The sequence below is a fragment of the Tachysurus fulvidraco genome, chromosome 10 (genome assembly GCF_022655615.1).
Source record: "Tachysurus fulvidraco isolate hzauxx_2018 chromosome 10, HZAU_PFXX_2.0, whole genome shotgun sequence".
In the NCBI taxonomy this organism is placed as follows: Eukaryota; Metazoa; Chordata; class Actinopteri; order Siluriformes; family Bagridae; genus Tachysurus; species Tachysurus fulvidraco.
The window spans coordinates 13,456,860-13,471,810 of NC_062527.1; the positions used below are offsets into that span (position 1 = coordinate 13,456,860).

Genomic DNA, 14,951 nt, shown 5'->3' on the forward strand with positions numbered 1-14,951 from the left:
AGAGAGAAAGAGAGATTCAGCTGCAGGCAGCCCACGCCCAGCGGCCACCCCGACTCTCTCTCTCTCTCTCTCTCTCTCTCTCTCTCTCTCTCTCTCTCTCTCTCTCTCTCTCTCTATCTATCTATCTATCTCACGCACACACACTAACGCACACAAACATACACTCACACACAATCACATACACATAAACTCACACACATACACACTCACACACACAAACGCATACAGTACACACACGCGACCACATACACTCACACACACACTCTCACACACTCATACACTCACACACACATACACACACACACACATGCACACACATTCACTCACACTCACACATACACTCTCACACACACTCACACACACATGCACTCTCACACATACACTCACACACACACACACTCTCTCTCTCTCTCTCTCTCTCTCTCTCTCTCTCTCTCTCTCTCTCTCTCTCTCTGCTGCTGATACTTCATAATGACAACTGGTTCCATAATCACAACTGCTATTATGACATTACGGTAAACTGGGAACCTTTTATAAGTTCCACATTGTATAAGCTATCGTGCCAATATTCCTGCACATGACATTTATATATAAAAATTATTTATAATGACTCAATCAGCCTGAAACATGAAATATCATTCTTATTTTGTTAAATAGTGTGCATGATTATAATTATATAATAAAGTATTGTGTACAACAATGGTATAACCTTATGAAAAACATTAGCCAAAGCTTATATAAATTTTATGACCCCATGATTTTTTGGTATCAGCTTCCTGTTTGATGCTGAAAGGCACTTCTATATGATGTCACATGAAGTCAAATTATATAAATACACTCTATATAAAACAAAGCTGCATTTGCAGAATATCTTAATATGTTGTGTAGGAAAAAAAGCCATTTTGAATATTTACATGGCAGTTTTCCACTGCATTGTTCCTGTACAGAGCTCAGAATTTAATGCATTTTAAATTCCTATAATTCCTACAGTACTGCTACTACCAACCTCACTATTACTGCTCTTGCTACTAATAATAATTCTACTCCTTTACAAGACATTCTGTACAAAATGTGTGTAATTTGCGGCATCAGTTTGGGGAAGAACAACATATGAGTTGTCCACAAACATTTGGCTATATAGTGCATGTATAAATATAAATAAATAATCACAAACACATCACATTAAACAATTATGCTTCAGACTGCACACGGAAAGTCCATAATGTTTTCTGGAGCACTTTTTTTAATGGTTCATACAAGTAAATTCTTACACAAATCAGAGAGTCTTTTTAAGAAATATGCATAGCCCTGTGTCTAAATAGTTGCAGGTGATACGACAAAATTATTATAGAATTAGCATACATGAAAGCACATTGATGTTAAAAAATATCTTGCATGATTTTAGATTTTAGTTTTAAGTTTAATTTTAGAACCTAAAAATGTAAAATATGAACAACCCCAAGATAAAAAAAAAAAAATTTTTTTGCATGTAAAATTGCAATTTTAATTTAACATCTAATCAACTATATGGTGCTGTAAGTAATTATTCTGTTCAGGATTACGAAAGTACTGACAATATTTAATTCAGGCATAGAACTCCCTGAAAATATTCATTTAAAAGAAGACTAATAAATAACTGATAAGGTTTGTACACGGTCTACAAACAATACAACAGACTACATTTCCCGGCAACCCCAGCACTCCTTTCCACCGTATCCAGGAAGTACTGTTCCCGTTGTCAAGCAAACTTTTCCGACTGGCTACAGCAGCATTACCCAACTAGATAGCTTGCAAAACAGTTGCAAAGGGTTAAAATGTTGGAGGAACATATATTTTTAATTAACAGATGCTACGATTTTCTGCAAGTTTAATCAAACCAGTTTGAAAACGTGACGCATGAACAGAAACGCTATGTTGTTTTTTTTAAAATAGATGGTGAGTTAAGGTAAGTGAGGTGGCTACCTAGCAATGTTAAGCTATTTAACATAAGGTTATAACACTGTCATGAATGATTCAACGTATTTATGATGCATATATGTTTAATGCATAATAACTTTATTCAAACTCTACTCAAACAAAATAATAAAGTTAGGCTCATTATTCTATATATTCAGGTTTATAACTGGGTCATTATAAAACACTTAGTGGATAGAGGAAAAGTGAAGGGATATAATGGATGCATAATTGGAACAAGGCTGAAATGATGTAGTAATGAATTTTATGTGCATTTAATTGTGTTTTCATTAAAACTCTTGATAAGCAGGGGAATAGTTGACTGGGGAATATAGACCATTACTGATATTTAGTATGCAGAGATTTATACGTAGCTTATTGTGCCTGTGGAAGCAATAAATGTATCACACACACCTATGTGTAATATCATGGATACTGTTTTCAGATAGGAGGCTGGTAAGAGAAGATGGATCTTGTTAGGCGCCCAAGAACGGCTCATTCTTTTGTGACAGAGTTTGAGGATTCTGGGCAAATAAATCCGAGTCCTGTGACTGCTAAGGACTCAGATCTTCTGTTTGATATTTACCTCTCTCCTGCAAAGCTGGTAAGACCTAAAGCTCAGGATTTACAACTAATCAAATTGTGAAGACTGAATACCAAGATGTGACTATTATTGGCCCTACAGAGAAACCTTTGTGGGTCTGATGATCTACAGCAGGTCACAAGCTTGGAGATGTGTGTTGATATTCGGCAGACAATCTTGGGGGATTTTGGTGAGATTCATACAGTTTCCTGTATTTATAAAGCAAATATTTAAACTGGCTGATGTGATGGAAGCAAACATGTACACCACTGTTTTACTTGCATTCATGGCTATTAGAAGCCAATTTTCTATTTAATCATCTTCAGTAATGTAATCACTTTATCCTGGTAAGGGTCACAGTACATCTGGAGCCTATGCCTGGAACAATGGGAATGAGGCAGGAATATACCCTGGGATAGGATGCCAGTCCTATGCAGGGTATCATACACACATTCAAATAAGGGGAAACCAGAGAACCAAGAGAAAATTCACTCAGAGACCACACTGAAACTCCACATAGAGAGGAACCTGGGTTCAGGATCAAACCATGAACCTTGGAGCTATGGGGTGGCAGCAATGCCTGCTGAAACACCAAGATTTTAGATCTCTGCTGTGATCAGAGTTGAGAATAGAGTAACATCATCAGTGCTTCATATAACTTATTTTTCTATTCTCATTTATCTTACTCATCTGTTTCTGAAGCATTCTTTAGACTCCAAAAAAGCCATGATTGCTCAATGCATTCAGGGAAGACAGAAGTTAATGATGATGTAAAAAAAAAATGAATCAGCTTTCTTTCGGGAAATGTCTTCTGCTAAGTTTTAAGAGACATTTGGGTGTGGTTTGCATAAAGTTGTACTGTCTTCATATTGCAGGTGTTCATTTGCCCAATCTTGTGCAGCTGAAAATGAACAACAGTTTGATCTTATCTGTGAGGTATGATTTTTTCCTTTCACTTTTGCACTATATATCTCCTTACAAAGTAGGCCAAACCTGTAAAGATTCTGTCAATATTAAGTCAACAAAATTTCTGGAAAAAACAGCCGGTCATCAGGAATCTGACACAGACATTACTCATGGGTTTGTGTACGTGAGATCTCACTGTGCTCCAGGAACTGTTTTCAGTGAATCAAATGATGAAGTATGATTCCTGTGCTCTGGCACAGGTGCAAAGCCTCCCCTTACCCATAGGGACAGGCTCACAATGGGTTGTGGCCCTCTGTTTTAGAGGACAGTAAATCCCATTTCCTGAAATTGGTGTTGTTGCATAGTTGGAGATTGACCCTGTGTCTCAGTGGATTTTTGTAGATTCCACGCATCTGGAGAACAGGTTCAGCCGACACTTGTACAAATGGAGAAAACATGCGTGAGCTTCAACATGTGTAATAGGGATATTTATGTGTTTGATGGGAAAATGGAGACAGGTTGAGTCTGGAGTTTTAGTAACCCTGGTCATTAATAAAATCAGTCATTATTTAATCAAATAATGTTTATCAAATAGTTCGGTTTAAGTTTGATCTTAAAAATCAATTGGACTGCACTGAAATGAACTTTGAACTACTCCACTGTGTGGTTATGATTGACAAAGTCAGATGTGAGGACTAAGTGGCAGAAAAGAGGAAAGGTCCACAGATATGAACAGAAGGACTAGACAGCTCAGAGATAAAGGAACTTAAAATACATGATAACATTGCCTGCACTGGGATTCTAGGGCAAAGGGGAAGTAGAGATTTCCTGAGCATGGCTGGGGAAGAGGATGAGAGCAGAGAAAAGTGGTTGCTTATTGCTCTCAGTGTTTCCTCAGGGATCTCGGAATCACTCTGTCCCACCTGCAAGTGCTCTCCCTAGTTCGATGTGGCCTATCCGACTTGGATGGTCTCCCTTCACTGTCCTCACTTAAGGTAATCCCTTCATTCATACAGTATGTTGTATGCTGTATGAAAAACATATCTTGCTTTGTGTTTATTATGGTTGTATAAATATATTGAGAGTGATTTGGTTTGACATACAGCTCCTGCATCAAAGCCACACCCCAAAACACATGCATGTACTCTGTCTAGGCTGTAGTAATGTCAGCAGTTAAGTATTTATAATTTTCTCATGGGGTACTACTGCAGTGCATACAATCCTCTCAAAAAGGGAAACCTGCTGTTATAGGGGTCTCCATGGAACTTTTAAGGGTTAACCCATAGAGACAAACTTTGACAAAGAACATTTTCAAGTGCTAGATGGAGAAGCTTTTTGAACTGGCAGGAAACATGATTAGTAGGCTAGTAGAAAATGTTCTTGGTACTGACCGGTTGGATATTGGTGTCCCACACTGTTTTTGTTTTCTTGTTCACAGAGCGCTCTTTCTTTTTTTTCTGTGAAATTTTTTTTAAAGCTATACAAAAGAGTGTTCTCTTTTAGAAGCGCTTTCAATTAAAGCATTCACTTTTAAAAGAATTCTCTCTTTAAGAGTGTTAGGGTAAGTGTTAGCAAAGCATAAGAAAGCATAATGATGTACCTTTAACTTGTTCTGTAAAGTACTACTAAAGTACTTGATTTATACAAAGTGAGAATTTGGTCATGCTGCATTGTTCACTTTTACAGGAGCTGTATGTGGCCTACAACAGTGTGTCAGACTTGAGCCAGGTGTGCATGCTGGAACAGCTGGAACTGGTGGATCTTGAGGGGAATGATGTAGATGACATGGTTCAAGTGCAATACCTGGGTCTGTGTGGGAAGTTAAAAAACCTGACACTGGAGGGAAACCCTGTATGCACTTGCCCCAATCCAGGAACATCACAGGTACAGTGACATCAACTTCACTATTAGTGCCATTATACCTATACCATATGTCTACCTACATTGCACATATACTATTTAGAAATGACCTATAAAGACCACTGATGGTGATTTAAAATGTTAAATGCTTTTCTAAATGTTCAGTCACCCTATTTGGCTCTGTTTTCGTTACTATCATAGATATTGTAATTCCTTCCATCAATGTTTATACAGCAGTTTCCCTTGAATATATCAGGACTTCCTCAAGATGTTACAGTATTTCACACTAACCCAGGGGTTTTCAGCATTTTTTGACCACTGGCCCCAGTGAAAGGGCCCAAGTTTCTGCGGACATGCAAAAATAGCTGTACTTATGTTACTTATATTAATAGTAATAAATGTACTGTTTCTTATGTCATTTTCTTCTTTTGAGAAAGGCCAGAAAACAATTTTATGCTTGATAAATAAGTAAGGTGGAAAGTTTAGCTTTTAAAGTATAATGTTTTTCCTGGACAGCTAGAATTTTGAGTTAATCATCTGTTGTTGTTTTTTTGTTTGTTTGTTTTTTTGTTTTTTTTTTACTATAGGTAATAATTTGATTACGCCAGCAAAACTACAACGGAAACAAATCAGTCATGCATTTATTATTTAAAAACTGTATATTATTCCCTGATTTCAGTACTGTCGGAATCTAGCCACAGGGGTTGCAAGCCAGTGACTTCTGTGCCGGCTGCAAGCCCGGATAAATAAAGAGGGTTGTGTCAGGAACGGCATTCGGGATAAAACGTGCCAAATTTAATCATGCGAATCGTCAGTAGGAATTCCATACCGGATCGGTCAAGCCTTGGGTTAACAACAACCACCACCAGTGCTGTTGACCTAGAGGGTGCCGGCAGAAATTAGACTACTGTTGATCGAGGAAGGAAAGAAGGGATAAGTGTTCATAGACAAGGAGAAAAGAGGAAAGGCAGGAGTATTGGTCTAAGGAAAGGGACACTTAATGTTGGTATAATGACAGGGAAAGGTAGATATTTGTCAGACTTGATGGAGAGAATGAAGGTAGATATACTGTGTATGCAGGAGACCAGGTGGAAGGGGAGCAAAGTACTTTGTATAGGAGGGGGATGCAATCTGTTTGTTTTATTATGGTGTGGATAGAAATAGAGAAATGGGGTAGGAATTATCCTGAAGGATGAGTTTGTGAGGAATGTTTTAGAGGTGCAACTTGTCAGACAGGTTAATCAGTTTGAAGTTAGAAATCGAAGAGGTGATGTTGAATGTCATCAGTGGTAATGCTTCAAAAGCAGGCTGTGAGTTAGAAGAGAAGGAGAGATTCTGGAGTGAGTTAGATGAGGTAATGGAGAGTATTCCCAGATGGGAGAGAGTAGTGATTGGAGCAGATTTCAGCAGGCATGTTGGTGAGGGAAACAGAGGGGATGAGGAAGTGATGGGCAGGTTTGGTGTAGAAAGCAAAAAAACCTAGAAGGACAGATGGTGGTGAACTTTGCTAAGTGGATGGTAATGGCTGTAGTTAACACTTATTTCCAGAAGAGAGCGGAACACAGAGTTACATATAAGAGTGGAGTTAAGAGTACGCAGGCAGACTTTATACTATGTAGACAAGTCAATTTGAGAGAGATTAATGACTGCAAGGTGATGCTAGGAGAGAGTGTAGCCAGACACTCCAGATGTTGATGTGTAAGATCAGGAGAAGAAAGATAGAAAAGAAGACCAAGTGGTGGAAGTTTAAAAAATGAAGACTGTTGTGAGAAATTTAGACAGAAGCTGAGACAGGCTTTGTTTGGTCAGGAAGAGCTTCCAGGTGACTGGGAAACTACAGAAGATATGATCAGGGAGACAGGTAGGAGGGTGCTATGTGTGTCATCTGGAAGGAGAAAAGAAGATAAGGAAATATGGTTGGAGGAACAAGGAAGTACAGGACAGCATTCATAGGAAGATGCTAGCTAAAATGAAGTGGGACAGAGAAATGACCAAAGAAAATAGACAGGATTACAAAGAATCACGGCACAGAGTGAAAGGGATGCACCAAAGGCCAAACAGCATACAATGAGTTGTATGCCAGGTTAGACACAATAGGACTTTAGTTTTAGATTAATTAATTAATGAGACAGAGAGATAGAGATGGAAAGGATGTACAACAGATAAGGGTGATTAAATATAGAGATGAAAATGTGCTAACAGTTCTGGAGAGTGTGCAGATAAGATAGAAGGAGTATTTTGAGGAGCTGATGAATAAGGAAAATAAGAGGGAATGAGGGAAGGAAGAGGTGAATATTGTAGCAAAGATTAGAAAAGAAGAGGTAGGAAGGCTCTGAGGCGAATCAAGAGTGGAAAGGCTGTTGCAGTGAGGACATGAGGCAGAGATGGAGGTAGCAGAGATGGAAAAGACATGAGGCAGAGATGGAGGTAGCAGAGATGAGGAGGTTGAGATTCTCTATAGGAGTGATGAGGATGGACAGGATTAGGAATGAGCACATCAGAGGGATGGCTCAGGTTGTCTGTCTTGGGGACAAGGTCAGAAAGGCTAGATTGAGATGGTTTGGACATGTACAGAGGAGGGAGATGGTTATATTGGTAGAAGGATGTTGGAGATGGAGCTGCCAGGTAAGAGGTCAAGAGGAAGGCCAAAGAGGAGATATATGGATGTGATAAATTAGGACACGGAGGTAATTGGTGCGAAAGTAGAGGATGCCGAGGCTATAGTTAGGTGGAAACAGATGATTTGCTGTGGTGAACCCTAACGGGAAAACCTGAAAGTAGAAGAAGAAAAGGAAGAAGAAGAAGAAGAAGAAGTAGAAGTAGAAGATTTCAGTACTGTCAGCTTGCTTTTTAGTGCTTTTTGATGAGTGACATGGAGAAAGAGTATTTGATTAGACTGAAACTGAGCTTCTGTATATTTATAGTTTAATTGTGATATCAGACCAGCAGGCTTCAGCATTAAAGTTAAATTTATAATCAATGCCATCAGGGCACCAGCTGACCATTTTACTGAATGATAAATGCTTGCTGATTGAGAGTCTTGGGTTGTGCCGTCTGAACATTTGCCATGATGGCATACATTGTGCTTGGAGTGTGATTGTGACCTTGAGGGCCAGTGCCATAATGGCTCTGCAGGTCACCAAAATCAATTAGCCCATACAGGGAAATGAAAGCTGCTGTCTGCTGTTTGATCTTGCGATATCCATGCTGTATCCATTAGAAAGATCATAAATGGAAAGGGAGAAAGTTGTGACAGACTTGAGAAAAGGACCAGACCAAAAGGAGAACCCAGATATTATTTGATTTCATATCTTCCTTTTGTTTTGCAGTAATCTAGTTTATTTTGACACCCCATTAGAAAATATGAAATATGCTTTAGCCCTTTCCATATCCACATCCATTTTTCTTTTGCTACTCTCTACCCCTCTCTCTTAGTTGTGTGTTTAAAAGGACTTTTGCAGCTGTATCAGTCTCTCCCCTCATTGTATTGGTGACAGAAATGTCTCAGACATTTGATTTTGAGCAGATACACAGACACTGGTAACATTCCTTTATATCTGCACCTCCTGTGCTCCATTTGACATCTTTAATCATCTCTCAGTAGGCCACCTGTCTGGAGTCTTTACTCTTTGTTTAATTTTTATTTTGACTTTCATTTTTACTTAGTTAACATCATGACAGTCACCTGGAAGGACAAATCATGTTTAAGCAATGACAAGAACATTAATCAGATTGACAGACACCTTCGTCTAATCACCTTTCATAATGTCACTGAGTGTGTTTAGAGCCCTGGGGTTTTTTCCCCATTGTGTAACATAGTTCCTAGAGTTAAGTTAAGAACTAATTTGATTGACAGGTGACTGGGTACAACTATAGGTCTGCTGTGAGGAAGCTAATTCCACACCTTCAGATCCTGGATGATGTTCCAGCAGAGGACGAAGAGCCTCGCTACTCCAGCACTATGATGGAGGAGATGGCTCTGCTTAAAAAGTCTATTAAAGACACTTCTGCCATTACAGATGGTGCCGGTGACTGTCTGGATCTCATGGGTAATTTAATGAGCCAATCAATACATTGTTGTCTATTCATTTATTGGTTTTATACTTACTTTCTTTTAAAAACAAGGTGATACATGATATTATGTTTTGTCTCCATAGAGTTAAGAGGTGCGAGTGAGTGTAACTTGTCACGGCCCGGGTCTGCCCAGCTCCCAGGCACCAGAGTGGGATACTGCAGTCCTCTTAGTCGCCCCGGCACTGCCAGGCCACCTTCATCCTCCATCAGCTCTAGACCGAGCTCAGCTGATTCGGATGCAGATACTCCAAGCTACGAGGCCAGTGATTTGACACATGGTGAGCAAGTTCTTATAAATTACTATCATCATCTTTAGCTAAAGGCAAGCAGTTAGTCTAGTTTAGTCACTCTAACGTTTAAAAATTGTTTGTAATATTTCAATTATTTCAGAATTAATTCACTTAAATGTACAGTACAGATAGGTGAAATGTTTTATAGACACTGGGTTTAAAAAGGTATTTAAGGAATTAAAAAGGTTGGCACATACTGTTATGAGAATATAACCAACAGTGAGTTATACCCTATAGTAGAGAATTTTTTAGAGATAATGTTTTTATCTTATCCCACAACAGCTTCCCAATGATAAGCTAATGTAATTCCTATATTCCTATCTAATTATGTTATATAGGTTATGTTATTAAATTAGTTTAGTATACAAAGTTAGTCACTTGCATTATAACAGCTGTAAAACAGCCATTTCCACACCAGCCCCTTTTTTACTTTCTTGAAGTTAATATAATGTAAGCTAATGTAAGCTCTCTGTTTTGAAGAAAACTTACAAAGTCTCAAACTTTGTATCTGACAGTTAGAAAGCACTAAAACTGTAGTCTTTCAAAAAAAAAAATCCCAAGTCTTTTGAAAAAACGCTTCACAATATGTTGTTTAACCCATCTATACGGGGAACATGTGTCTTAAGAGTTGTTACCATAGAAACAATAATATAATACTATGAGAGCATTAAAATAAACCTTGCAGCCAGTTACATTTGTCCAAGCTGTTGTTATAAAAAAAAGTAATCAACACCATCTCAACACATTTGAGAATTTACCAATGCAGAGGGACAATGAAAATGATTACACACGTTATTATACAATTACACAATTGTTGGTTCCTCGTGATATATGAGACAATTCTGTTCTCATTTGCTTGGCTTTATTGCATTTACAAGAATAAATGAAATCTTGAAACTTTGCTGTTTTACCAGAGGAAGGGGGTGGCACATGTCCAGGGTGTTTCTCACTGACATGCCTCAGACAGATGCTCTATATAATAGTACAAGTTTTGTTTGGATGGAGGAAGAAAAATATCAGATTCTAAAAGGAATGACTTGCAAACACATGTCTTATTTTCATCATTGTTGTTTCAATCTTGTGCACTTTTGAGCAAAGGAAAGAAAGTAAAATAAAGTAAAGGAAATTTAGTAAAGTTTCCTAAACAATTTCTTTTGTAATCTTAAATAGCGACATAATTAATAGCTATGCTATCTACTTTTAAAAGCTGTGCTATCTACTTGTCCATGTAATTTTTTAATTTGTAGATTTAAAAATTCAAGACAACCATGTTTGTGTTTTAATACTGTAGACATTTTGAAGACACTTGGCAATTCTCAGATGTTATCTAAAACTTTATGCTTCATAATTTATATATTTGTATTTCTGTTTAGGGGTGGGAAGAGTTCTCTTTTGTGGGAATCCTCTTTTGGCCATTCGGGCACGACGACAGAAAATGGTAAGCCTACCAGTACTGGTGTATATACTGTATTAGAGGTGTGAGAGTTAAAACATGTTTTATTGTTTCTCTTGGCTTTCTACTTTAGCTTCAAGGCCCTAGCTCTCACTCCAGACCCTGTACTCAGCTAGGTAGTTATATCCCTGAACACACGCATGATGTTGAAGAAACAAGCAGTCAGGACCACAGTGATGTGTTTGCTGAACTCAGAGCCTGGAGGAAAGAACATAACAAGTATTGACAGTTTTCAAGCACAGCTTCATTTTTAGACGTGTTTACTTGCTGTACTTATTGTGTGTATATTTATTATGTGATAGACGTCTTTTGGCTATCGAGAGAGACTGTCAGCCACAGGTGATGAGAATCGTGCATAGTTATGATGATGATGATGATGATGATGATGATGATGATAAAGACAGCAGTAATGAATATGATGAAGGAGCCCACAGTCTTGGCCTCATCAGTGACAGAGAAGATGAAGACGAAATGCAAGAAGGAGAAAAGACTGACTGCAGAGATACTCAGTCTCCTGATTCTTCATTCCAGTCTCCATCACCAGGTAGCTCATTTAGCTTCTTTTATACCCTCAATATAACTTACTTATAAATACAGATCTAATATTTCTGCTATGTCTGGTGCTGATTTAAAGATGTATCCAGGCTCTCATCTTTATCAGACCACACAGTATCTCCGTCTCCACCACCCAGAGCTGTAGCGCCCTCTACTTGCAAGAGGATAACAGAGTTTCGAGCCCGCAGACTTAAAATCATTAACATGGGGGATGGAATGGGAAAACTGTCCTCGGACACCATTACATCAGATGTAACAGCATTAAGAGATAAGAGCCATACAGTTGTGTGTCCTGGTGCTTTGCAAATGCAACCTGCCCCACCTCAGATCCCTTATAAGCCTCATAGACCAGGCTCTTGCGCTGTGATCACTTCTCAAAGAGAGCACTGGTATGTTCTTTATTATTTTTTTGTTGAACAATAGCAATAAATATATAAAGTAATTATAAAGAATGAATTCATCATATCAAAATTGGTAGTATAGTATAGTATAGCATGCTTTAATTCATTAATACAATTTATTTAAAAATTAAATGTAAAGCTTTGTGTTTTAGTTCAGGATCTAGTCCATCCAGCACTGAGCACAGGCCATTCATTTGCTCAGTGTTGCCTGAGAGGCCAAAACACACACGTCCTCATACAGCGAGAGCTGCTCTGCAGAGACCTCCTGTCATTCCTGGTAAAGCAAGTGGCCAAATGGACTGAAACATTCTGCTTCTCAGATACTGTGGACTGCTTGTATCTCTATGGAGGACATTTTAAGGCAAGAGTGTGTGGGCTGAATGATGAAAGGATGGAAGTTCCAAGGTTAAGAGTAATGTTCTCTCCCAATCCACCAGTCAGGCTTAGTGGCTTACAGCCTTGAGATGCCATGGATAAGTGGACAGTTTTGAAGATGATGAAGATGATGATGTTTTAGGCCTCTTGCTCATTTCCAAAGAAATTAGCAAGAAGCTAATCATGCTGTTAATTTTCCACCTGCCATAAAGTCAGAAAAGACACTTTTATTAATATTTTATAAACCACTAGGGGATGCTCTTTGGAAGTCAACACACCACATTTCAAGGGATAATTTCTTGACAGACAAAAGATTGAAAGACAAAATACTGAGGGAGTGTTATTTATTAATTCAATTAATAAATATCAATGTAATAGTTTAGAAATATGCCACAGATGAGAAATAATTTGCACTGCTTTCGTCATTGTAAAATATTAACATATTTAATATTGGCTTCATACATTAGAACTTTATTTCTTCCGTAATATGTACTAGGGAAGAGAACAAAAAAAGAACTGGCAGCAGCTTCAAATATTTTAGTATACAATATGTATAAAAAATATTAAGAAAAAAAAAGAAGAGAACAAAGAATCATCATTAGAAGAAAAAGAACAAAAAGCTTTATTTATACATCATTTTCTTCTTCAGTCCAAAAGAAAATTGAATGAGCCTAGCCTCAAAAAGTTTAGGTTGGTTATTCAAGACACATTATTTATGATAAACACATAAATTATAATGAGAACCATATGCTATTCTACACTACATGGTCAAAAGTTTGTGAACAACTGACCATCTCACTCAGGTTTTAAACTAGATTTTGGAGCCTGGCTGTTGATTTGTCATCATTCAGCCACAAAAGCACTAGTGAGCTTGTGTGAAGAGGTTTAGGGAGCCATTGGTGTTCCAGTTCATCCAAAAGAAAAGACACACACACACACACACACACATATATATATATATATATGTGTGTGTGTGATAGTAGATAGCATATATATATATATATATATATATATATATATATATATATATATATATATATATATATATATATATATATATATATATATGTGTGTGTGTGTGTGTGTGTCTGTGTGTGTGTGTGTGTCTGTGTGTGTGTGTGTGTGTGTGTGTGTGTGTGTGTGTGTGTATGTGTGTGTGTCTGTGTCTGTGTGTGTGTGTGTGTGTGTGTGTCTGTGTGTGTGTGTGTGTGTGTGTGTGTGTCTGTGTGTGTGTGTGTGTGTCTGTGTGTCTGTGTGTGTCTGTGTGTGTGTGTGTGTGTGTGTGTGTGTATATAGGTCCTCACAGAATGTAGGGATGATACAAGAAACTTCTTCACAATTCTGAAAGTCTGTTTTTCAGCATGATATTTAGATCTTTGATGTTAAACATCAACTACTGTGATAATTAGATTTGCAAACAACCTGAACATGTGAAACCTGAAGATCCATTATTAAAAAAGTGCTGATCATGTGCATGTTGTGAAATCTGAGTGCTTTGTCTCAATATAACTACCAGGTTTTGTCTTGTTATCTCTAATCTTGTGTGATATTGCCTTTCAGTACCAGGATTAAATCAGTCAAAGAGATTTCATATCAGGTGTCAGAACAGAACAGGAATCCAGCCGTATTTGTTCTGAGTGTGAATGTTTTGACTGGAACACCTATACGTCCTGCATTCCATGTTGGTGCCAGGTGACCACCTTCAGTGCTGCTGTTGGATTTTTGGACAAGTCTAATCCTGTGTTGCAAACCTCTGACTGTGTGTGCGTGTTTGTGTGTGTGTGTGTGTGTGTGTGTGTGTGTGTGTGTGTGTGTGTGTGTGTGTGTGTGTTTGTGTGAATCAAATGTGCATTACCATTTCAGGCAACTTCAAAAACCCCAAGGACTGTGTTGTTTTTATGTAAAGAAAAACACAGCACCCATGATTACATTGCATGCAGTCAGTTAACAGCTGCAACAGACTCATTTAGCAGCCAGGTTATATTTGTGTGGATATTATTGTTGGGTAAATCAGTTACACTTTAAAGATTATCTTAACAAATATTTGCACCTATCTGAAGGTTTTTTGACCTGCTGAATTATTTGGGGTTTTCCTATTGTATCATCTGGCCTGATGATCGTGCAAAATCTCTATACATGCTTTAATTCTCACCTTTACATCAGCTATATATTCATCTAAACTGGTGCATTTATTTGGTGTAGTGTAAATGCATGCCAGTATAACATAGTGTTCATAGATGCTTTAAATCTGCATTTTTGATGGCTTCATATTTTATTTTTGTAATACACTACTGGTGCTTATTTCACACATTTTACACAAGGGTGCTTAAGCTACAGAGCAAACATGCGCATGACTGCTAATATGGTCAATGAAGTGAAAGAACTTATCTTTATTGAAAGTGATGTGTGGAAAAAAGAGCAGTGAGCACAGTCAGCTCAGGCTTTATTAGATAAATAATCTGTTCAACTGAGGTCATTCCGAACGGTGAAATGCAGGTAAG

The 14,951-nt window shown here is 37.9% G+C and overlaps 1 protein-coding gene across 1 annotated transcript; it reads left to right on the top strand.

Annotated features, from left to right (window-relative positions):
• The first annotated feature begins 1,733 nt into the window (after positions 1 to 1,733).
• On the top strand, positions 1,734 to 13,416 carry lrrc56 (leucine rich repeat containing 56). Its single transcript, XM_047819214.1, has 13 exons — positions 1,734 to 1,945; positions 2,399 to 2,557; positions 2,639 to 2,726; positions 3,412 to 3,472; positions 4,341 to 4,437; positions 5,129 to 5,326; positions 9,159 to 9,351; positions 9,460 to 9,654; positions 11,040 to 11,104; positions 11,193 to 11,338; positions 11,422 to 11,663; positions 11,754 to 12,063; positions 12,228 to 13,416. The coding sequence occupies exons 2-13, from the start codon at positions 2,420 to 2,422 to the stop codon at positions 12,376 to 12,378; spliced, it is 1,884 nt and encodes a 627-aa protein (XP_047675170.1). The 5' UTR covers positions 1,734 to 1,945; positions 2,399 to 2,419; the 3' UTR covers positions 12,379 to 13,416.
• The last annotated feature ends 1,535 nt before the right edge of the window (positions 13,417 to 14,951 follow it).